This window comes from Crotalus tigris, unplaced genomic scaffold (genome assembly GCF_016545835.1).
Source record: "Crotalus tigris isolate CLP2741 ecotype Arizona unplaced genomic scaffold, ASM1654583v1 scf7180000019264.1261149, whole genome shotgun sequence".
In the NCBI taxonomy this organism is placed as follows: Eukaryota; Metazoa; Chordata; class Lepidosauria; order Squamata; family Viperidae; genus Crotalus; species Crotalus tigris.
Genome location: NW_024097461.1, coordinates 466,177 through 491,051, shown reverse-complemented (window position 1 = coordinate 491,051; position 24,875 = coordinate 466,177). Strand labels below are relative to the sequence as shown.

Here is a 24,875-nt window from a genome sequence, read left to right as displayed (position 1 = left end):
GACCCCTGCTCTAAGGCATGACTGTGATGTCATAAATCACATAAAAAAGGATTGGGACTGTGATGCGGCTTTCATCAATCTGATCTCCCCTTTACTCCATGGACACTGCTGGAGGCAAATGATGAAACATGTATGACATCATTGCATGTGTGTTGTGATTTGGGCTTCATCACTGTTTGTGGTGGATGCAACCGATCTCACATCTTAACCACATCAATGAAGCAATCCCAGCATCAATGAAGTCTCCAAGGGAAAAAATTGTGTCAGAAGAGGGAAAACATTACTTAAAAACCAAAAATTTTAAGGGGGGCTTGAAGCAGCCTTAGCTGTAGTAGAGGAACACCATGGTGACAAAGTGACATAGTGGCAAAGAAGTTCACACAGCACTAGAGAAGCTGAGGACAAATCCAAAGAAAGCCAGTGAAGGGAGACCAAAATTTACTTCTCAGAAAATACACAGAATGGAAATATTTTCAGCAGATACAACATTATGCTCTTCTGGGGTTCCTATTTACTTGCTTTCTTTTTTTTAAAAAAAAAAATCGATGATATTCCTTTCCCAAAACAGGAATGGGTAGTATTTTATAAAATATGCCCACAGCCCCCCCCATATCAATTAAACTTCCCAGTTCTCGAAGGGTTTATTGCTCTTAAATAAAAATGATGACCGAGAGTAAAGCAGAACCCTCTTCCTCCTTTCGTGTATTGGCAACCCCGCGCCTATTGACTCGGAAGCCAACCCAGGGAATTCAGTTGAGCTCCTTCCTCGCCAAGGGGTGCGAGAGCGCACCCGTCGGCCAGCAATGGGCCACCTCTACAGGCCCTGCTCGCTGGAGAACGGCGGGACTCCTTTCCCACTGCCGGTAAGTGGATCCGGCTTTAGCAGCCTGGCTCGGAGAGTTGGCAAGAGCGCGGAGCTGAGGGCGGCTGCCGTGGGAGGTGCGTCGGAGGACACAAGGCTCGCCGGAGAAGGAATGTAGAGGCAGCCCAGCGGGGAACAGGGGAGGATGTGGCGGCGCGTGTGAACCGGGACTCGTCGCCGAGGAGAGTTCGGCGGGAGGAGCCCCACAAGGCCAAGAGGAGGCGGTGGCCGCGGAACAGCAGCAGCAGCAGCAGGAGGAGGAGGAGGGGGTATCGGTTCGCAGCCGGCCGGCGGAGTTTTCTCCCCTTCTGCGGGACGGCGCGATCGGGAGGCGCTGATCACCCCGCGCGACTGCGCTCTTTGGGGTAGCGGGAACTTTGGCCGCACGAAAGTGGGACTCGGCAGAGCAGAGCGCTTGGCGCCAACATCCAGCCAGGATGAGGCGCGTCGGGCAGAGAGCGGACGAGGAGGGAGAGGAGCGGACGCCAGGTGAGCGGGAAGGCAACGCAAGTCGAAGTTAAGGGCGAAGCGGGTGGGACGCCTCGCCTTTTGTAATCCGAATTGGCGCGGGTCGCTTGGGGATCGGGTGGGACGGGGCGCAATTTTAAGGCGCCGACAGCGAGCCCAGAGGGACAAGGCGATGCGCCCGCAAAACCTGAATCCCCCAGAAAGCAATAGATGTGCGATTTGCTCGCTATTTGGGAGGGAGGGGGGGGAGAATAATCGGCTCGAGAGGGAGGCAAGGTGGGACCTTTTACAGATCCCGTGCCGCGAAAAAGACAAAAAGAGGATCCGAAGGCATCTGGCCTCGATCCTTGTCCTCTTTCTGAACTTGGAGGACCCACAGTTGCATTGTCCCTTCACGATTGGACTGTGTTGGGCACTGATAGTCAGTGAACCTCAGCTCATCCTCACCGATTTCCACATTCGTTATATTCCGTGGGGCGAGGGTGGGGGGGGTGAAGACTCCTCCCCCTTTTGAAAAGTTTAGGTGGGACCCTCGACCTACGGGTTTAATCCAGAGCAACTTCCTCGCGCGTTTACGCGGAGAGAGACCGATGAACCAATCGGTATTTGGGTTAGCGGAGGTCAGCTTGGTCTTTCCAGCTTCTGATGATCCGACATTCAGACGACACAATCGGGCTAACCAATTTTGGGGGAAACCAAACGAACAATGGAAATAACAGGGAAGATGAGCATGAGCGCTGCACGTCGGATCAGCCATTCCCGACCCGACACCTTCCAAAGTATTGGATTAAGACTGGGAATTGTGGGAGAGAGCCAAGACGGGAAAATTAATTTATAGCAGCAGATTTTAAGCCAGGAGGCATTTTTCTCCTCCCCTGCTTTAGAGTTTGCTTGAGCATTTATTTGGTCAAAGTGTTTATGTACTGAATTTATACCCCGCCTTTCCTCCAGGGCAGCTCAGGGTAGTATACTTAGCACGATAATCTCCATTATCTCTGTAGATGGGTTGGACTGAGTTAATACGACTGACTTCAAACTATTCAGAAGGGCAGGACTTGAACCCCAGTCCTGCCCTTCTGAATAGTTTGTCTAATTCAACATACTTTGCTTCTGGTTTGATCAGGTTAATGCATTTTTCAGGACACCCATGGATCTCTTCTGGGGATGGGATTGGAAAAAAATCCACAGAAGTGGCTGGAATTCAGGATAACTACAGCTGGATTTTAAAATTGCCACATTAAATACCTCTAAAGAAACAGGCAATGCTGAAATTCAAAAGTTTGAAGTACAAGGAAGAGAAAAGCTATTTTTAGGAAATAGCCTAGTAGTCTTTGAAATGAGGAGATCTCTATGAAGATAGCTACTAAAAAAACAAAAATACTCATTGGGTTCTCTGGAAGTATAATGGAAAAAAATAAGAGCAGTAGAATATGAGGTGCAATTCTAAAACAATGCTAAATTTAGCAAAATGTGGTAATAAAATATGGGCAGCCATCCAATCCATAATCAAACAAATGCCATTTGCTTGTAAAGAATCATGCAGCTTCTATTGAGCTAATGGTTGGGCAGGCTTTTGGAAAGTATGTTAGATGCTGGATTCCGGAAGTGGGCAGGTCAGATCTAGAAAAAAGATGGAGCCTTTTAAAAGTTTAAGTCTTTTTTGCTTTAAGGTTTAAAGCAAAATTGAACAATGGTAGCTAACAGTTCAGTTCCTTTGTTATATAATTTATTACTAAATAAGCACACTTAATTTCTTTCCTATTCCCGACAGATCACATTTAAGTCTCTTCCCATTTCAGACATAAAACTACGTATATGAACTTTCAAAAATTATTTGGGTGAAGTGCTTTAGACTTCCTCCAGGGCAGTAGCTCTTTGCTGCAAATTAAAGCAGGCACATTTTTTTTCAAGCAATTAAAACTGAAGATTGAAAACTTCTGCATGCTGCTAGTGAACATCACATATATTCTATGCAAGAGACTTTAATCTGATATGCACTCTTGATCTACAAGAAAGGACAGTCCAAATATTTATTTTATTTAAACAATTTATATGACCACCCACTTCACTATTATGCTTTTGGGTGGAAGGCTCCTTCCTTCCTTCCTTCCTTCCTTCCTTCCTTCCTTCCTTCCTTCCTTCCTTCCTTCCTTCCTTCCTTCCTTCCCATACAAATAGATTTTGCATAAAATACAACGTGTTATAAAATAAACTAAATTGCAGATGGAAAGTTCTGTAGTGGTTTGCTTCAAGAACATCTTGTCAATCAGTTTGAAATGCCATGTCATACCCCAGTGTCATTGTTTTATCAGACAAGCAGAAACATACTGGGCAGACAGTTACAGATCATGCAAGGTCAAAATGTTCACATGACATCATATTTGGCATTAGAGCTATTATTTCATTTGTGGACTGCTCTGTGGGGCGTTGTAGCTAGATCAGAGTGATGTAGTCTGAAATGAAATGAATAAGATCCCGCATAAACACAAGCATAGAACCTTTCTGATAGTTAGTACAATGTAGTGGTCATGTCTTCTTTTTTCAGGCTGATATGGGATCATGGTTTTAATGGGTAGAAGAAGTTTTGAGTTTGTGCAAAATCTGAAGCACTTCTCTACTTGTTCACTCTCGTGTTCACACTCTCTCCTGCTTTTTCTCTTTCTCTCTTTTTGAAGTGAAGGACTAGGGGGAAAAATGAAGCGGTATCAGGGGCAGCATCTGGAGTGCCTGACAAGGACACTCCTCACCCCCTCATGATTTCATGGCTGTCTCTGAGTTCAGACTTATGGGAAGAAGGTTTAAAGGTAAAGCTTTTCCTATTGATTCGCTTTCCCACAATCTCCCTCTTGTAAGGATCCAATTTCAATGCATCCACCATCTGGAAAGAATATTACTTCAGCTAGGCTTCAGGAACACGAGAACACTTTTCTTCAAACAGCCAGTCCATGCATATCCTCAGCTTCACAAATATTTATATGAATCTAAAACTCCAGATTAATCTGTCACCTTATTTTTGCTGGTATATCTCGGTGATATTGAGCTGCAGTGCATGAATTGACTGGTCTGCTTTTAATTTCCTCTGTTACAGATGATGTAATTTCACTGCTTTCTTGAACATGAAACCCAACGTTGAGTTTGCTGTTAATTATGCATTCATTTTTCATAATGCATTTTACAAGCCCTGCATAGTCTATTTTCACCATTCTTGGTCATGAAAAACAATAGGTTATTTAGGCAGAATACATTTATATCTGTCTGTCTGTCTGTCTGTCTGTCTATCTGTCTATCATTTATCTATCAACTCATCTATCTCACATGGATTTCCGTCAGACTAGCTGTCAGTCACTTGGTGGCCTCTGATATCAAATATGTGAATCGGGTTTGGAACACATCAAATCCCATCACCTAGATCAGGCCTGAACAACTTGTAAAAGGGACAGGGTGACACTGATAAATTAAAAATCATTGCAGGATGCAAAGACATACTTGGCGTGCTGCTCAGCTACTCTGCAGCTAATGGAGCAGAGTAGTGGAATTATTACTTTCTAAAAATTGCCTGTTTGGTGGGATATTTGTGGCCTGAAGGCCATATGTTATGCAGGCCTGACCTAGATGCTTCATGCGTGTTGATCACGGTGAGGCTACAGATGAAAGCCAATAGGAAAGGACTGCAGAAATGTAGAGCATTCCAGACACATACCTCTGGATGCATTGGAGCCTTTTTTTAGAATTATGACAAACATGCATTGGTTGATGTAGCTAATGCACACCTAAGGGAAGACATGTTGACACCTTCTTGGAATGTTCTGATATCAGTTAGAACAGGGGTCTCCAACCTTGGCCACTTTAAGACGTCTGGACTTCAACTCCCAGACTTCATTGTGGACTTCAGTTCTGGGAGTTGAAGTCCACAAGTCTTAAAGTGGCCAAGGTTGGAGACCCTTGAGTTACGAAATATTAGATCAATCATCTCTGAAAGGCATTTAAAACAGCCAGATCTACACAAGCCTTTCAGTTTCTAGACGAATTGTTTGATGGCATCATTACCAGGTTGGAAGTCTTCTAATATACATGTATGATATATCATAATATACATTAGGGTTTTGAACCTGATACTGATAACATCTCTTGTATGTTCTGTTGTGTCCTGAGCCTGCAAAAGCAGGCTCGGGACATTGCTATGGTCCCAGGCTTTCTGCAAGCTGCCCGGGACCAGACTGAGAGGTGCCAGCCTTGCGCGCATGCACAAGGCACGAAAGCACGCCATTAAATGTTGCTGTTTTGCCCGGGGATCCGGACACTAAAAAGGAGGCCTGCGAGCCTGGCTGTTGTTGTTGGAGTGAGCAGAAGGAGAAATAAAGAGCTATTGATTCTACCATGTGTGATCTTCATTCGCCATCGAACGAAGGACTTAACAGGTTCATATTCAAAATAATGGAAGTATCACCTTTGCCTGGTGGTCTTTCCTTTAGATTAATCATTTCCATTTGTAAACAGCAAAATAATCATTTCCATCAGAAGTGACATACAAGTTTAATAAAGTAGTAATAGATGGGGGGGCTGCAGTGGCTTAAACATGTAGAGCAGACTTTATAACAGCATTTCTTCAAGGACTACAATCCAAAAGTAGGCAGAGCCACGAGATTTGTGTGTGTGTGTGTGTGTGTGTGAAGATTTTAAAGGTTCCTCTTATATCCACCTGCTATTTGCTTTTAGCATATAAAATTTACATGAAATGCTTTATTGTCTTGGGCCCTTGGACATGAGTATCTGTAAGAAAGTATTTTCCAGATTGCCTCATCCCTTCCAATTTTCTGAGTGATGAAAGACATGTCTGGAATGGATAATGCCTTGGAGAGGCACATATGATGGACAGGGTTGAAGTAAGCAGCAAATGTTGGCTGTAACCCAAAATGGGTGAAGATATTTATTCTTTCATACCACTCTTTTTCTTCTTTCTTCTATCTGAAGTGGCAGATCTTTTACAGAAGGGTTTTGAAATTAATATTTAGGCCCAAACGTTACTCTAGGGTTGCGGACTGATCATCTATGCATTCAAGGACAAGGATTGGAGGTGTTGGACAATAGACCCTGTGTCTATTACTTTGGCCTACATTCCTTTGATTAGTATGAAATTATTTTTCATAGAATAGCCAACATATTAATAAATAATAGCTGCCACAACGTGCCGAATATAATGTAGTATTAAATTTATGATTTGGTGTGTCATCTGCAGCTATCTGCCTAGCATGCTTGTGTGCTTTAGAATTGCCCCTTCTGGATCCAGAAGTTGTGTCAAAGAACTAAGATATGGCCTTTAAATAAACTGAAGAAGCTTCTTGGATGAGAAGCGAAACACTTTCAAAGAACAAAAAAATCCAAGAAAGTCCAGTTGTCTTTTGAAAAAAGCACCTTTGAGACAATCATGACCTGGATGATTGAGATTCTCCATAGACCTTGAAATGTACGTGCTTTTTTTCTGATGTAAAATGTGTCATTTGTGGGTCCCATTCCTTTTGGTGCAGTGGAGTGGTTTAAAGGCAGTTGGATGGGAGGTTTTCCACTTTTCTGTTTATCAAGGGGGAAAAAAAGGAGGGAATCAATGTATAAATAGGACTTAGCAATTATCTGAGGAAGATTTGTTCTGCCTTGGAAGTCCAAGCTTAGTATTTTATCAGGAGATAATCTTATTATCTTATCCTATTGTTTCTCCAAAGCATTCACAATGCCATACGTGGTTTCCCAATCCATATCTTATCTTCACAATATCCCTGTGTTAGGTATTAGTAAGGGAGATAATGAGTGGCCTAAGATCATCCAGTAAACTTTGCAAGATGGTGGGCTTTCCCAAGGTCTATGTAATCTAGTTCTCAGTTACTTTCTTAGCCTTAGTCCACTGAGTCATGTTTCATAGGGAAATCGTGTGTATGCTCTTTTTGCTGGCATATTTAATTGTTCTCATCTGACAGAAGGTTTAAATAAGAGGCTCTCCCGTAGTTTTATCAGGTTCTAGCAATCCGCCTTGCTTTTTCAACTTGAAGCTCTCTTTGCTGGCTGGAAATTCTTGGAAATGTATCCAGACAACCCCTGATGGAGAGGTTTTATGTATTTAACCTCTCTTTTGTTTGGACAATAGAATTGATTCCAGGTCCGCCTCAAGCAAAATTCCCCACTTCTAATTTTTCTGATTTTAAATTGCTATGTTTGCATAAATATTAGAATAACAGCAAAGGGTGTTGTGTTTGGTAATTAGCAACTTCGCTGAATCTCCTTATAGGAGCTACTGGGAAAATGGCAAGGTTGGGATCTAGAAAACGGGAGCTTTTAGCTAAGACTTTGTTGGGAGTTTTTACTGCCACCAGCAACTATATAAAAGAGAGGCATGGGTAAGGCAAAGTAGCTTGTTGGCAAGTCTCTTCCCCCCCTCCCCCCATCATCTGCATTTTTCTCTGCAGTTCTCTTTCCCTCTTTCCCCAGCATCCCAGGGCTGCCAGTAGCTGAATCTGAATATAAAACATATATTGGGAAGTTGAAAAAAAGAGGTACAAGCCTTGCTTTCTCCCCTTTCAATCACTTCTCTTATTCCCTATTCCTTATTCCCAACATTTGTACTTCCAGAGTACTAATCTTGCTATTCCCTGCACCTTCTGAATGCCCAGTATAGGCTTGAATGGGCAGCTCTAATCATTTAAGGCTGTCAGGAGGCAACAGGAGCCCCCTGTTTACTCTGTTAAAAGTCTATAGCAGTGCCAAGAGTTTGCTATTCACTTTCAGTGAAGGTGTCTGAGCCAAGACAATGGCAACCTTCTTTTCTGCTCAATATATTGCATATTCTCCTGCTGGGGAATTCTTTCTTTCAATCTCTTTGTGTAATTAGGTTATCTTCTCCGTACAGTACCGTATACAATAGTGGTATGCCAAAAAGAGAAGGAGGAGGAGCCAAGCATCCCCTCCAATGGATGCAAACATTCCTCATATGCAAGAAACACTGCAAACTCCTCCTACTTTTCCAGCAGGACTCGGTGCTTAAAAATGAATATGTGTGTCCTCTAGAAATTTGATTACAGCAGGAAGACGCTAGTGCATAGGCTTTGTACGTGGTGCAACAATAAGCAACAGACCATGTCAACTAATATTGACTTGATAATAGAAATGTCAATATAGTATTAATAAATATGTGTGCTGGCATTGTGTGAATATCCACTTTCCTTTTACCTTGACTCTGATGTTTGTACATAGACAACTTCCATGCCAGAGCTGCATATTTCTTCAAAGTCAACCCCAGAGTTTCTCTGCAAATTGCCACCAAATTATAATTTCTGATATAAGAGTAGAGAATAGCTAGATAATAATCATATTTAATTTTAATCATTTAACAAGCCAATGCATGTTGTGAAAAAAGCTTTTGGAAGCATACCGGGCATTGCAAGGGAAGGATAGAATAAGTTGTCAGACTGGTTAGGAAAGTGCCTGCTCCAATGCCAAATCTCAATTTTATGTCAGTAATCCTCCTGGCGTACTTTATCAATTCTGAAGCATGTCATTGGTGGTTCATTCATTTTCGATCTGATTCATTGACAGTAGGGAGAAATGTACCCTGGTCAAAAACTCAGTTGCTAAAGAAGTCATGATCCTTGGACACTCTTGGTTGATTGAAATGCATTAAGTGGCTTCAAGAGGAAGGAAGAACTGAAGAGTCTGCATAAAGGGAGATCTCTTCAAGGAGATCAGGTGATGCAATAATATCTTTTTTGACAAAGACTATCCTCTTCATCTAGTCATTTCAAATTTGATAATGTGGAGTTGTAATTTTTAAATGACCAGAGAATGCTGTAATGGCTTGCCTAATAATCAATTTCTTTCTTTCATTTTCTCTGGGCTGTGCAAAGTTTGAAGAGGTATAGCTGTTTCATAAAGAAACATGACCCTCTCTGTGCTCTAAAGAGCAAAGTGAGAGTTTCCTATAGTTCTGGTGTGGTTCCTCCCCCCACCCAGCTCTGGGTATAAGGTGATGATCTTGGCTGAGCCAAAGAAAAACAGTAGGAGTGATTCAGTGGCATGGAGTATCATATTGGGGCAAAGCATGGCCACTTCACACATTCAATAATGCAGTTAGCTAGTTAGTTAGTTAGTTAGTTAGTTTCATTCTTTACCGTTATATAATTGGCTTAGATGAGTTTTGTTGTTGAGCAGACTGAAAACATAACCATGGGAGATGACAATGACCATCCATAAAAGCCCTGTGAAAAATAAATTATTTTTTGGGACTGGATGAATCAGGGCAGGACTTGGAAGAGTGTATGTTGACTCAGATGCTTTACCTAATGTAATATCAGAACTGCTTTCTTAAGACACCTGGGCAATCTAACTACTGTGTGATTTTCAATCTATTCTCTGTGCTTAATACTGAATAGTCAGCAAAAAAACTTTTAGATAGATGGATTTTCTAATTACAACTAGTGATGCTGTCAAAGCTGAATCTTTAGACTGGGATTCATAGCCACACTGTCCAGAGGATGCTACAAGTGGTGCTGTCCTTTTTTTTTTTTTTAAGTACAATTGAAATGCTTTTGTCTAATAAAACAGGGAAATGTGTTTTTTTTTAAGTACAATTGAAATGCTTTTGTCTAATAAAACAGGGAAATGTGCAAAAGAGGGGGAGGTAAGAAACAAGAAGTGGAGGGGTTCACCAGCAAGTATTTTGCCTGTGAAGTGAAGGAAATCTATTTCAAGTTCTATGCAACATTTTCCCAGGCAAGGTTTGTATTGGACTGCAGTCTGTTGTGTAGTTAAGATACCATTTCAGACAGTTGCAGTCAGGATCAGTTCTATAATTAGGAACAGCCTGACAGCACTTTTGGGGTCTTTTGAAAGGACAAAAAATGGAGGGGTTATGAATTTATACTAATGCATTATTACTACCAGAAATGAGAAATCCTTGTGGCATTGCTTCTCTCTTATGCTCAACTAATTTAACAGGCCTTGAATTCTATTCAGATGACTCTGGATTGGAAGGGTGGAAGAGAAGAGCCAGTATCATCAAATACTTCAGGCAATTCCTACCCTAATTCTGTCCTTTCCCTTAATATGTAATAACTTGCTCAAGTTCTTCAGTCCTACCTGATGATATAAAATGATCTTAGCTTTTTGGGGGCAGAGTGCCAATGTATTTGATAGGGAAAGTCCTTTATAATAGTAGCCTCACCTGTTTGATATTATCTCCTTTGCCTCGAGGATCTGATTGCTCTCTATTTAAAGTGAGAGTTTCCTGTTTCTGCTTTGTTACAACATGAGATTTGGGAAGTTAAGCCTACTGGCTAACATTGTCTTTTACTTGTTTTTAAAGGTCCTGACCCCAGAGCCTGAAGATGCTGAGATGCATCCAGTTTGGAGATATTTTTAAAGAGCCGTACTCTAAAGAGTGTGGTGTGGGCTCCCCCTTGTGGGAAACAATTGGAACAAACATTTCTTGATGTTACAGTGGATATCTTTCAAATTAAGTCATGGCTATTGTCAGCACAGCACCCCCTAGTGTCTTTTTCTTTCCGGAAAATGAAGTCGTGGACCCAGTGATAGTACTTCATTACAATTATACTGGAAAGCTTAGCCGTGGAAAAGAAAAAAAACTGACAATCATTGCACTTCTCATTATCTGTGGCTTTATCATCCTGGAGAACCTAATGGTGCTGATTGCCATCTGGAAGAACAACAGATTTCACAACCGCATGTATTTTTTTATTGGCAACCTGGCCCTCTGTGACCTGTTGGCGGGAATAGTTTACAAAGTGAACATTTTGATGTCAGGAAACAAGACCTTGACTTTGTCTTCCAGGATCTGGTTTGTTCGGGAAGGCAGCATGTTTGTGGCGCTGGGTGCTTCTACATTCAGCTTGTTGGCTATTGCCATCGAACGGCATTTGACCATGATCAAAATGAGGCCATACGATGCAAATAAAAAGTACAGAGTTTTCCTGCTTATTGGAACGTGCTGGCTTATCTCTCTTTCTCTGGGAGCTTTGCCCATCCTTGGTTGGAACTGTATTGGAAATTTAAGAGACTGTTCCACCATTTTACCACTATACTCCAAGAAATATGTGGCGTTTTGCACCATTATCTTCATAGCCATCCTAGTGGCCATTGTAATCCTCTATGCCCGCATTTACATCTTGGTGAAATCAAGCAGTCGGAATGTCACCAATCACAACAACTCGGAGAGGTCCATGGCATTGCTGAGGACCGTTGTGATCGTTGTTGGGGTTTTCATTGCCTGCTGGTCCCCCCTGTTTATTTTGTTGCTGATTGATGTGGCCTGCAGAGTGAAAGAGTGCTCGATTTTGTATCAAGAAGACGGCTTCATAGCTTTAGCGGTCCTCAATTCAGCCATGAACCCCGTCATCTATACTCTGGCAAGCAAAGACATGCGCCGAGCCTTCTTTCGCCTGGTGTGTGGTTGCCTGGTGAAGAACAATGTTGCCATGTCTTTGCCTATCCAGCCCACCCCGGATCAGAGTCGAAGCAAATCCAGCAGCAGCAACACACCAAAACTGAATGATAACTTTGTGCAAACCAAAAGTTTGTCGTGCATCACTGAAAAGAATAAACCTCCATTTTATACTGGAAACGTCTGCAAGTGAAGCCTGCTGAGGGGGCACTTGGGGGATTCTTGTCCTGTGGCTTTTACAGAGCCAAAAAGAAAAGGTGTCTTTTTTTTTTTTTAAGTGGAGTTTCATGCACTTAACTCATAGGAGGGGCAAACTTGAGATGGCTGCTTAATTCTAAGTGCCTATTTTGAGCACTGAGTTTTGGTTCTTCACCAACTGATTCAAGAAAAGTTTGGCTGCCTCTGCAAGTTCTCTTGAGGGTTGTGTAAAGAAAAAAGTGCTATCCTGATATGGGGGGTTTTTTCGACGCAGTTCAATTGAAAAAGTGTACTTGCTAGAGAAATAATGTATAAATGGCCACTGATTAAAGCACTACATGAAATTCACTTCTTATATTCCAAAATGCAACTGTGGAAGTCTTTCCCTTATAGGACCCCAGCAGAGTCTTCCTCAGCCCACCTTGCACATATCCGATCTTTCTGACATCCATCTACAGTCAACATTTAGGATTTAAGAATGGGTCTGAACACTTTAGCATCATATGCCTGGCTTCCTCTTTGGTAATAGAAATATCTATAAACATTCTGTGATGTCCTAGTAATTCAGCAAGCAATCTGGAGAAAGGTGGGGGGGAGAATCTGATGGCTATGGCTGGTCAACCTGCTGTATATATGTACAAAATGCCCTTCTCAACGGTTACTGTGCATTGGCCATAGGAGATGAGACTGTCCCTCCTCTATCCTGCAGTTTAAGGTGAATAATATAGGGATATTCTATCCAGGCCGCACTGCACTGTCATTGATTTCTCTTAACATTTTCACAAATATTTATTCACACATTTTGAGATTTGTTAGATCAAGAAATCAGAGCTTAAGTTAGAATGTGGTGGTTTATTTTGCCAGGCCTGATAAACAGTCACAGATAATAGGAAGGCTCAGCATTTGTTGTGTTGAAGTACACGGATCAAGGCATCCTAAGAGGAAAAGGGGGGAATTTAAGCTGAGGCACCAACTTTTGTTTTTCTTTGTATTTGATTTTCTTTTATTATGCCTGCTGTGTGGCATAGGTTTACATTATATGGCATTATAATATGCTAGTCTGTATAATATAACTCCTTAATGTAATGAGTACTGTGAACATGTAATCTTCAAATATTTTTTAAGTAAATGAAGAAAACATCTTTATGTAAGTTTTGTGAGACAGAAAATAGATGTTCAACTAATCCAACCAGTTTTGCATTTACCAATGCAAATTTCCAATGCAAATGTAGCAGTTGTGACTAGAAGCCATTTCTGTGTTATTCTGTAAAAAAAAAAAACAATCCTAATCATTGTTTTGTCACTAAAACAGTTTTTTTTAATTTAATATAGTTTGATGGTAAAATTAAAACGTGACTTGGAATTTCATTTATATTTCATCTATATATTTTAATGTGGGTTTTGGTTTTTTACTATTTGGGAAGAATGTTACAGATTGAGAAATCAGTTTGTATTATTGTTGTTCATAACAGAACCAGATAAATGGTCTATTGGAAATGATATGATCTCCCCCAATATCATGAGAAGATAAAGCACAGGAAAATTGTGACTGCTTAGACAAAGATATACAAATCATAAATCGTATTTTACAGCTGATATTGATTGGTAGTTATATCTAGCTCAAATTGAAATCTTTTCACTACATTGAAATCTTCCTTGTTAGGAGTCTTCCTAGACCAGGGGTAGGTAACCTTGGATCTTTTATGACTCATGGAGTTCAACTCCCAGAATTCCTGAGCCAGCTATGTTGAAGTCCATGAGTCATAAAAGAGCCAAGGTTGCCTACCCCTGTCCTAGACATTAATCTATGCTTTTCCCATATGATTTGTTTGGATGGAAGGGAACAGATAATAAATGGGAAGAAAACCACATTTGATTTACTGAAACAGAAAAAGTTATTGAACCTTCCCCCCCCACACACACATTATAATGAAAATATACGTAGCATTCTGAGGGTTATTTATTCACAATTTCCCCAGCCAGCTTTTGACCAACAAAGTCAATGGGGGAACGCAAATTTGCTTAATGGTTGCATGATTCACTTAACAACTGCAGTGATTGCTTAATAACCACGGTAAAAAAAAAAAGGTTGTAAAATCAGGTGCCACTCACTGAACAATCTTGCTTAAGAATGGAAATTCTGTTCTTTTTTTTTAAGCTGAGGATTCCCTGTATATATACTCTGCTCGTTTTGGACTTAAGCCTTGTTTTAACAGATCTGGCCTATTTTTGTCAAGGTCATATTTCTTACTCTCTACCCTGGTGCAGCTCCCCATGAGCCTTAAACATTTCCTTAAATATGTGCTGTAATGACAAATACAATCTTTCCCAGATAAATGCCACAGACTGATAGAATCAGCCAATTTTCGGGAGCCCCTCTCAAAACTTTGTTGGGGGGGGGGGAGAAAGTGTGATGTCTGAATTCTCTATAGGAGAGATCGAATCCAGTCTGGGATCTGAACCACAGCAATGCCTATCCCACCATACAGTCAACAATAAGCCACGTCCTGGCCATGCCTGGTGACCACTACAGATCATGGAAATTGCTTCCACCATGCAAATATTTCATATTGCTTGCTTGCCAAGAGGGAGATCCGAGGGCTGTTCCTTCCAAACACATCACTTCTTTAGATGGGGTTCTTTTGGGAAGAAAATTGACAGTTACACCTACAAATCAAAATGGAAGAACAGGAGACAAGTCCTCTTTCTAAATGATGACCAAAAAACGAGACGGGAAGGGTGAGAGCAGATACATCTTGAAATGCTGGCAAGGAATAGGAGACTGCCTGACTCAGTCCTTTTCCTAAAGCCAAGTATGTCCACCCATCAATCTGCACAGCCCACAAAATGTCATGAGCAACAGCTATCCTGCAGGAAACTGGGTGGCGGGAAAGCGGTGCTGGCTTTCTGCAGCCGAGCCAAGGCTGCAGAGGTAGATGAGATGCAAAACAAAAATCGCAGCTGATCTTTTAACGAGGGAGACATCCTTTAGATTTCCAACTTCACATAATAGTAATCTAGCAAATGCCAAGATATCAAAACTCTGCACCAGATTGGATGTCATCATTACTCAGGATACGTTTACCAAAGGAATCTTTCTCAGTGGTTCCGGTTCCTGTTCCTGGGTACAGATTGGATAATTGTTATTTATTTATTATTTTATTTATTTATGAGACTTATATACCGCTTTAAGTGCAAGCACTCTCTAAGCGGTGTACACCAGTAAGCAATGTATATATATTTTACATTGCCCCCAACAATCTGGGTCCTCATTTTACCTACAAAATCATTTATCATTTCATGAAGCCTTCCCGAACACTTCTGCTGTACCACAGTGTCCAAGCAGACGGTGACTTTACAAGAAGATCTTGCTTTATTTATTTACCATTTTGTTAATTAGACTTATAGTTTCCTCTGCATAGAGCCTCCCCCCTTTTCCCATTTTGTTTCTTCACAATTTCTTTAGGTAGTCTGAGATATGATAACTGCTATCAAATTACTAAGTAAACTCTCATGCTTGAGGATAGACTTGAACCTGGATCTCCCTGGTTCTAGTACAACACCTTAATTACTACTGACTAAAAAATTTAGACCATGGGTTTCCTCCCAATGGTAGAGAATAAACCAGGGGTAGGCAACCTTGGCTCTTTTATGACTCGTGGACTTCAACTCCCAGAATTCCTGAGCCAGTTGGCTCAGGAATTCTGGGAGTTGAAGTCCACGAGTCATAAAAGAGCCAAGGTTGCCTACCCCTGGAATAAACTATCATAAACTGGCATAAACTATCTGATATCCTCCAGATATTTGGAACTAATTTCATCATTCTCAGCAAACATGGCCAATGGTTAAGGATACTGGGATCAAAATATATAGATGACACCATGTTGCCTATCTTGTTCTATAACTATATTCCAGGCCAAGTTAAAACTTCAGAATATAACAACTGCCCTGTGCATTTCATAGATTGCAATGCAACTAGCAACTTATCAGTACTAAGTCCAACTTGAGATCGTTATTTGATTGCCAATGCTGAATTTTTGAGAAAGTAATCATTATAAATTAGTACCCCAAGTTTGGTTTGAGTATTTAGTTTTGGACATGATATTTTTTAATATGTTTCTGGCGATTCAAAGGTTTGGAACTATTCATTATGAACAGAAAAATACATATTTTGGGAAGTGGGAGAGAAGACTTGCTGGCTGACAATGCTCTTTCAGTTGAAGCAATGTTTCAATAAAGTATTAAATCAGATGATTAGAACAGCACCATTCTTTAGAATTATACTTACTTGAAAGTTTTGGTATTCTTCATTTTCTATTTTGAAGAAGAGCTCCAGAATTTTTATTAATGAGTTCAGTTTGTGAGCTCCTTCCTATCCCGTTCAAGCAAATGCTTTCTTATCTTAGATGATAGAGCTATACTATTACACATCTGGAAAAATAAATTTGGAGAAAGCTGTAATATTGCATTTGCACACACTGCTAAGTACCTATTTGATATGTCCTCAGGACAAAGTAATCATCAAGAAAAAAATGTAGTCTAGATATAAATAGATAGGATTCTTATTTTTTAATGAAAAAATGAATCTTTCAGATTTGTATTTGCTGAAATTGTGCGCAGGAAAATCATGTTTTCTATATTTAAGTCCCTCCCGTTCAAAAGCAGCCAAGAGCCTTGTTTTCTTTATTTTCTAATTTCTTTTTTAGAAACTGCCTAGGATGGTTAGCAGCTGTTCTTTGTGAAGTGAGTTGAATCATAAGCAATGTTTCATCAGTTTCCAATTTTAAAACTCTGTAAGAAATTATGGTTTTTTTCTGAAATAAGTTGGAGACAAAATATCATTGTTCAAATGGTAATATAACTCATGAAGAGATACTTCTGCCAACTGGGCTGCTAGCAAGGAGGACTGTTCAGTTATCTTCTCCAGATGTTAGTTTTCCAAACTAGAAATGGCTTTTTGTAAGATTTGTTTAATGTGACCTTGCTACAAATACATAGCATTTAGAGGTAAATATTAACATTATAGAAAGTAAAAGGTTGTTGTTTTTTTTTTAGCTTCCATGATTCCTGGAATGATGAGATAGATAGGTATAGGGTTTCCTGCCTGAGCAGGGGGTTGGACTAGATGACCTCCAAGGTCCCTTCCAACTTTATTATTACTATTATTATGTAGACAATGCAAAAGTGGCTATAGATATAGAGACAATTGCATTTGTTTGAAATGAACAAAGTCTTTGGGATCTGAAATTCCAAAGATACAGCCGACATCTATCATTATCTTTTTAATGGCAACCATTCATAAGACAGTTATTGGTATGATATAGATATTCCTACACCAGGGAGGTGATTAATTTACCTAAATTTTATTAATATATTTCTTCTTAGGCTATTATTTTATGCAGCTGATCCAAAAAAGTATCCTTGAGATTGCCAGAAAATTCTTTGGTGTGTATACCTGAAAGAAACTTTTGTGAAGATGAATTGTAAACTGCTTGAGTCCATTTAAGTCAGAATTCACTTCCAGAGTTCTGGAATACCCTCAGATCAGGCATGAAAGATCAAATCCACATACGAAGGTCCAATTAAAAGGATTTATTGCTAATCATGCCTATGCACAGAAATCTTCTCAGCTAATGGTTAGCATCTCTTGGAGTTAAATAAGGGTCAACGAAATTCAAGGGAAGTTGGACATAATTCACCTGTGGCTACATAGGGATTCTAGGCTGATCCCTCTTTTAACTCTGCTCTCAGGTTCTCCCACTCCTTCTTCTATACCAAGTGTCTCATTTTCCCCCTTTTCCCAAATCTTGTATTTAGAAATTTAATATTAAAAGAAGTGTTGTCAATTAATGTAATTTATAGATCTAAATTTCAAAGCAGGTGGCCACAGACTGGAAAAAACTAAATGAGTTGCTCCTTGGATGAGAAGCCACGGAAAACTCTCTAGGCCAGTGTTTCTCAAACTTGGCAGGTTGAAGATGTCTGAACTTTAACTCCCAGAATTATCCAGCCAGCATGGCTGGCCATGGAATTCTGGGAGTTGAAGTGTACACATCTTCAAGTTGTCAAGGTTGAGAAACACTACTCTAGGCTGTAGGCAGAAATCTCCAGTCTAATCTGTAGACTAGGCTGGGAAGTTTCAAAGTCCAGAAGATGGTAGCAGCAAATAATTTCGGTTTTGTTGCCAAAACCACAATCTAATTGAGGGTATAAAGTATACAATTACTTTATATTTTTATAGCTGTCAATAGGCTTATCCTTTATTAATCGAACCAATCCAACATTTTTGTTTAAAGTCTCAGAGCAATTAATTTCATCATTTGGGGTGTGGTGAGGTTTTGGGGTATTTTTATTACCGTATTTTCCAGCATGTAAGATGACTTTCTAAACCATGAAAATCTTCTCAAAAGTCAGGGGTCGTCTTATACGCCCAGTCGTCTTATACGCCAGAAAATACGGTACATCTATAATATATGAACAAATGTAATTATAAAGTAAATGGGTATTTGAGTAATCCAAATTCTTATGAGGATAAGATAATAATGTTCTTTATTATTTCCTTTATTAATTTTAATGTTAAAAAAACTTTTCAGCAGTTTTCACATAGCTATTAAATAGATAGCCTCACCACCCCCAAATCAGTAAAAGATGAAAAATCTGGAAACCCTATTCTACCTTGTAATGCAGTGGTTCTCAAGCTGTGGGTCGGGACCCCATTTGGGGTTGAACAACCATTTCATGGGGGTCGTCAAACAACGCAGTCCACCATTTCCCCCCCCCCCTTTTCCTTAGCTGTGCCACTCCCTTTTATTCTATTGGCTTTTGAAAGCCAATAGAATAGACTCTCTTGAATAGAGTCTAATTCTATTGGCTTTCAAAAGCCAATAAGAATTGTCCAGGCTGTCTCTGCCCTGCTGAGCCCACCAAAAGTCCCATTCTGCAAACGGTGCTGCACCAGTTGAGTAGTCCTCGACTTACGACCGGTTGAGTAGTCCTCGATTTACGATTGGGGGTCGCGGCATTAAAAAGGTTGAGAACCACTGTTGTAATGTGATAACATTACCACCACCACCACCTGCCCCCTTTTAAAAATATTGTATAGTCTTTGGCTCTAAGAAAACATGTCCAGCAAGACAGTCTCTCCTTTCCCCTACTACATATGCTTCCCCCCCCACACACACCCCGAGCATTCTTCTAGAAAAAGATGGGCATATAATTTTAGACTTGACTGCAAAAGAAGAATTACGTGTATAATAAAACCTTGATACTGAACACTATTTTATTAAATCAAAGTAATTTCATATAGCATATTATTAGAAAATTGAATGCATGTACTTCATACACAGATCACATCAAGTCAAAGTCAAAACAAATCGCAAACAATCTGGAGTAGTGTTATATAGGAACCAAAATGAGACATCTGAAGTGTGGGGAAATGTTCATTTACTTGAGAAACAAGAATGTGTTAAAAAGTTGATTCGGGATAATGTTTCCGGTTGGAATACTATCTCACAGAGTCATTTTCCTTTATCTGATGCTCGCTAGTTGCATTTTTTTTTCTGTTTGATTTCTACTGTTGTGCTTATTACATTACATTTCTACTCTTACCTTTTTTTTAGCTTTAATTTTCTAAAGGAAACAAGACTTGTGATACTTATATTCTAACTTCACAATCATACACAACTCAGATCTTTTCTTCTGTTAAAACTGCACCTGAAGAGTAGAAAAATGGTTGTTGTCTTCAGCAGATTGACTTCAAAAATACACCTATCTACCATGTCTACACAGAATGGGACATGTGTGAATGTACACAAACAGTGTTCCTGTTAAGGAATGAGTAAAGACACTTTTCTGAAAATCCTCCTAAGCAGTATTTTTTTAAATGCTTCCCTATTCCAAAGTCCTAAGAACATATTATTCTAGTACCCTGCAGGAATGGTATTTCTTCAGTCTTCAGAAAACCTCAACAGGTGATGTTCTTTTTCTATGGACCTACAGCTACACTTTATTTCTGATTGTGGCTTGTTGCACATCTCATCAGCCAGAGAGCCAGTCACTGGTTTTTTTCAGCAGGCTGTTGGAGGCAGAGTTCAGTTCCAGAAGAGACAATGGGCAAATTGTGCTCAAGATAATGCTTGATCAGGTGGCTAATGCTGTCAAAGATACGATCCTTTGTACGAATCTGAAAATAAAAAAGGACATGCAGTCATATCATTTGCCAGAGAAGGCAGTTTTGATGCTTAACTTAAGGCCAAAGCCAGATGTGACAATCCAGTCATACGAATTTGATAGGTATGGCAGTCTGGAAAAATTATAAGGTTTGGAAGATCAGACTGGGAGAAGACCAACAAAATCAGTGCGGGATCAACTTCAAAATGAATCTATTTCTTTGGTCTATGCTTATTTCTTTAACTACCATGCTTGAGTCTACTAATCTAAATCACAATATAAGAACATTATTTTACAATTGTGAAAAAGACTACTTTTCATCATTTGTATATTCCTTTGAAGATTTTTAACGTCCAAGTAACTGATGTAAATAATGAGCAAATACATGGATCACATCGTGAATAAGGAGACGAAAGTTAAATTCAAGCACTGGGATATCCTTTAAAAGCTTAGATCCAAGCTTAGGAACTGTAATCTTTAACAGACTGGCAACTTTTTTGAGCAGAAAAATCAGAATCATACTTCTGAAATGTGGTATGTCTCCTCTCTCTCTATGAAGCATCTCCCTGTTTTGCAACTTCAGCCTAATACAGCCTCGTTGATGTTGTGAGAATAATCTTTGACCATCCTCTGCTGTTCAGACATGAAAGTTACATCTATTACTTCTTGGTTCTTCATCAAGAACCAGAGACCAGCCTATAAAGTAGTAGTGAAATTTAGGGCCCATAAAAAGGGTTATGCATCCTTTTGTGGGTGCTAGGGATGATACAGACTTACCCATACTACTTCAAATAATATAAAAAAACCTTATCAGAAAAGAATTTTTCCCTTTTTCTTTCCTGATGGGAAAGCAATTCCCGCCTAAATTAAGGTTGATGATCCAAGCCATATCAGAGTTGGCTTCCAGGGAATGTGGTTCAGTTTTCAGAGAAATTGGCTGGGAACCTGAAGTAGATCTGCTGGTGCATTCTTGAAATAGAGACTTATTTGTAAATAAAACTGATTCCACAGAAAGAACCAGCAGAGTTAGTTCTCTTTCAGAAGAAAATGATTCTATGTACAATCTAGCTAGTTATGCTGATCACTTGAAATGAATTTGATGCATATGTCAAAATCATATCATCTGACACGTGAATTGCCAAACTGATCCAAAACATTACATCAGTTTATTTGCTCCCAGATTGCTTTGGAGAGATTCAACCATCTTTCTGGTCTTGACGAGGGCTTAAACAGGACTGAAATTCTTCTTCCATATACGAATAAAGCTTTAGTGGAGCAAGTGGCTCGACTTTATGCTGAGTTCTCCGACACTGACTGGGGAATCTCTTCACAAACTTTGCCTTCAGACGGGAGAAAATGACATAATCTGCTATTCTCAGTGTCTGTGCTTTGCCATTCCTGTCTCACTCTTCTCCTAGAAAGTTCTCTTAGAGTGAGAATCAACAGACAAAGAGAAACCATTCTCCTGTTGTTCTGTCACTGTTCTTGATTGAGGTGGAGAGAGAGATGGCATGGCTTTGTCTATATACTGTATAAGAAGAAGGATATTACTGGAATAGGAAATTCCAATAGGAAATTCCATCATCCAGTGCCCTCCAAGCTCTCCTCTTCAGACAGTCAACAGTGTCTTCAACTAAGCCTGAGGCTTGCAGTGGAGATGGGGATGAGAAGAAAGCAAACCTTCAACTGAATACTTTTAGCAGCCAAAAAATGGCATCTGGGTCATCAGATTCAAGCCTAAGCTCAGGGAAGGAGTCCAAACTTTATATCCAAAATCTGGAGCAAGAGAGAATGACCTTATTCTTTGAAACATCTTCTCAAGTATTTGAAGTGTGTAACATACCCTTAGCTGTTCTCAAAGCTAAGCATGGCTAATGACTACAAACTATCATCCTAGGGCGTAATTTATAGTACCCTGATTGTTCCCTTCTCCAACCTCAGTCCATCTTAAAGCTTGTAGCCCAGAACTGGGCAAAGTATTTAAGGCTGCATCTCACCAAGGCGGATTATGAGAGAATGATTTCTTATGATTCAGACATCATATAAAGAGAAAAAAGATAATTGGATGCAGAATGGACTTTTGCAGTTTTTAATATCTTGGTTATTTCATATCCTTCCCAGACGAGGATTCCCTTGCCAATAAACCATGCCAGCAAGTTCTGCCAGCCAAGTAAAGTACTGTGGTTGTCGTTTTTTTTCTTTTTCTTTTTTTAAAAAAGGTTTTATTTTAAAATTGGAATATAATATTCTTTGCAGTAGTTCCACACAACTGTGTTGGCTTTTCGATGGGCAATTTAGGGTGATTAGGCTGCCTTGTCTTTCTCTTGCTGTCTTACCTGAAACGAAACGCAGGGGTAATGTCTCAAAACTTTATTGCAATGAAATCCTTGAGGTTATTAAGCTGAACCTCTGCAGTGTCACTCTCCCTTAAAGATCTCTCCCCCATTGAATTGTAATCCCATTCGTCTACCTTCATGAGGCAGTTGCAGATATTTTGATGCTTGCGGTTGAAGCTTTTATCGGCTCATACCCAGCTGAATCGTATTGCCTATGAATTTCAAAATGCAAGACTGAATCAAGCCATGCAACTATTGAATGTCAGGTTTTCAATCTGAACTAAATCAGGGCTGATTTGCACACACCCAATCCCGACAAGGCTTCTGGGTGGCATCCCTCAAGAAGAAGGACTTCTCTTCAGTGGGTTTCCTCCCAGCTGAAGCATCTCTTCAAAATTGCCTTGGCTGGTCCCTAAGATAAGATTCTCTATTGCTCTTACTTGCACCACTAGCAAGTAAGTGTGAATCAGTCTGCTTTAATGATGAAATTGGATAGGGCAGAAGGCTGTGTCTCTACAACCTAAAATAAGAAGGGATCTCCTCTGTCCTTAGGATCAAATACTTACAACTCCTTCAGGATCTACTAACAGAAGATGCTTGGCTTGTCCATTCTGTAAACCAGTGAGTACATAGGATCCTGGATTGGAGGTACTTTTCCTAACCAGAAAGTCTCCACTTTTCTTTAAGAGCTCTTCTGCTTCTTTCCTGGTCATTTCTCCTTGATACCAGGGCTCATTGCTCAGTTCTTCAGCTGCAGCTGCCCCTCTTGCTCTGGAAAGGAGAGGACTGGTACATTCAAATGAGGTAGCCTTAGTCAAAACAGGCCCAGGCATTTGATTCTTGAGAGCATCTTCAAAAGGGCCTGGAGAAAGAGAGGAAATAACAGAGAGAAATTAGCATCACAAGTAGCCGAGCAATCATTCTATGCCATCCAAATTCCTTAATTTTTCTGTATACTGTACTCGGGAAAGATATCTGGATAAATTGCAACTACTGTTCTCTTCCACTGAGACCAAGGTGGGGGGTGTCTTAAACTAGCTTAATCTGAACCTCTGAACTCTTTTAATTACAGGTGGTCCTTGACTTACAACCGCAACTGAGCCCAAAATTTCTGTTGCTAAGCAAGACAGTTGTTCAATGAGTCTTGCCCAATTTCACGACTATGCTTGCTGCAGTTGTTCAGTGAATCACAATGGTTGTTAAGTTAGTAACACAGTTGTTAAGCGAATCTGGCTTCCCCATTGACCTTGTTGTCTAGATGATCACAAAGGGGATCACATGACCCCCAGGGCACGGCAACCGTCATAAATATGAGCCAGTTGCCATGGGGATGCTGCAACGGTCATAAGTGTGAAAAACAGTCAGAAGTCACTTTTTTCAATGTCGTTGTAACTTTCAACGGTCACTAAATGAATGGCTGTAAGTCGAGGACTAGTTGTAATTCAGCTGGGTAGAAAAGAAATTGTATTTAACTTTTCCTCCCCAAAACTAAATACATTTCAGTATAATTTTTATGAAGAGCATAGAGTGTTTCTGTACTAATTTAGTTATAAAGTGATTAAAGGACTTTTCAGATTAAAACTTTGGCAAAAGAGAAGCTGCAGAACAATGAAGTGATATGTAATAAAAGAATAACAGCAAGCCTACTACCTTAGCAGACTATATATATTTTAAAAGGCAAGAAATCCCTAAATGTTTTCAAGCACCACTTTCTGGACCCTGCCTAAAAGGAAGGATAAGAACCAAGGTCCAACCTCAACCTGCAATCCAAAAGGATCTCATGATTTTTGGTATTCAAAGCCTTGAAGAGGTTTAAGAGAACTAGTCACATATATCTCTATCCATTTTCCAGCACAAGGCAATTTAATCAAGCAGGAGAGGCACTGAGAAGGAAGGAAGGAAGGAAGGAAGGAAGGAAGGAAGGAAGGAAGGAAGGAAGGAAGGAAGGAAGGGAAAAAAAGGGCTTGCTGGACAATTTCTGTCCAAACTCCAACCTTTCTTTTTTAGAGAGGAAGGTTAGGCCTTAAGTCCAGAAGATTCTCAAAGGAAGGGCTTATCATTCTAGGTTATTAGAGTCAGGCTTCAGCATGCAGATAGCATTGATCATGCTTACTGATGACCTGTGACAGAGTCAGGATGGAGGAACATATTTCTTGATCTCTCAGCAGTACTGAACATGGTATTCTTTTGGATCAGCTTCAGGCTTGGGAGTGGAGGCATTGTTTCACAATAGTTCTTCTGCTTTCTCTGTGACCAGGTTCAATTGAAATTGGAATATTAAATTAAATTAGAACATCAATGGAAATTGCTCACTGATTATTTTTGTGAGTCCTAAAATGAAGATCATCACTGCTCACAGCAGCAAATGATTGGAAGTTCAATTAATCCACCCTTTCCTCCT

General features: G+C 40.1%; 2 protein-coding genes across 5 annotated transcripts in view; one reads left to right on the top strand and one right to left on the bottom strand.

Annotated features, from left to right (window-relative positions):
* The first annotated feature begins 630 nt into the window (after positions 1-630).
* Positions 631-24,875, top strand: part of S1PR3 (sphingosine-1-phosphate receptor 3) — a 44,497-nt gene continuing 20,252 nt past the window's right edge. The window contains exons 1-2 of one of the 3 annotated variants that reach the window (XM_039361424.1): positions 636-863; positions 10,677-13,281. In XM_039361424.1, coding sequence (XP_039217358.1) covers positions 10,834-11,964 — 1,131 coding nt within the window. In that variant the 5' untranslated portion in view covers positions 636-863; positions 10,677-10,833 and the 3' untranslated portion in view covers positions 11,965-13,281. Of the gene's footprint in view, positions 1,352-10,676; positions 13,282-24,875 lie in introns of those variants that run through there. The other 2 variants (XM_039361423.1, XR_005558873.1) reach the window with 2 other exon arrangements.
* SHC3 (SHC adaptor protein 3) overlaps positions 19,243-24,875 on the bottom strand; it is a 39,349-nt gene continuing 33,716 nt past the window's right edge. For both annotated transcript variants that reach the window (XM_039361422.1, XM_039361421.1), the window contains 2 exons: positions 23,041-23,336; positions 19,243-20,151 (listed from right to left, as the gene is read on the bottom strand). In XM_039361422.1, the coding sequence (XP_039217356.1) occupies positions 20,023-20,151; positions 23,041-23,336 (425 nt within the window). In that variant the 3' untranslated portion in view covers positions 19,243-20,022. The remainder of the gene's footprint in view (positions 20,152-23,040; positions 23,337-24,875) is intronic.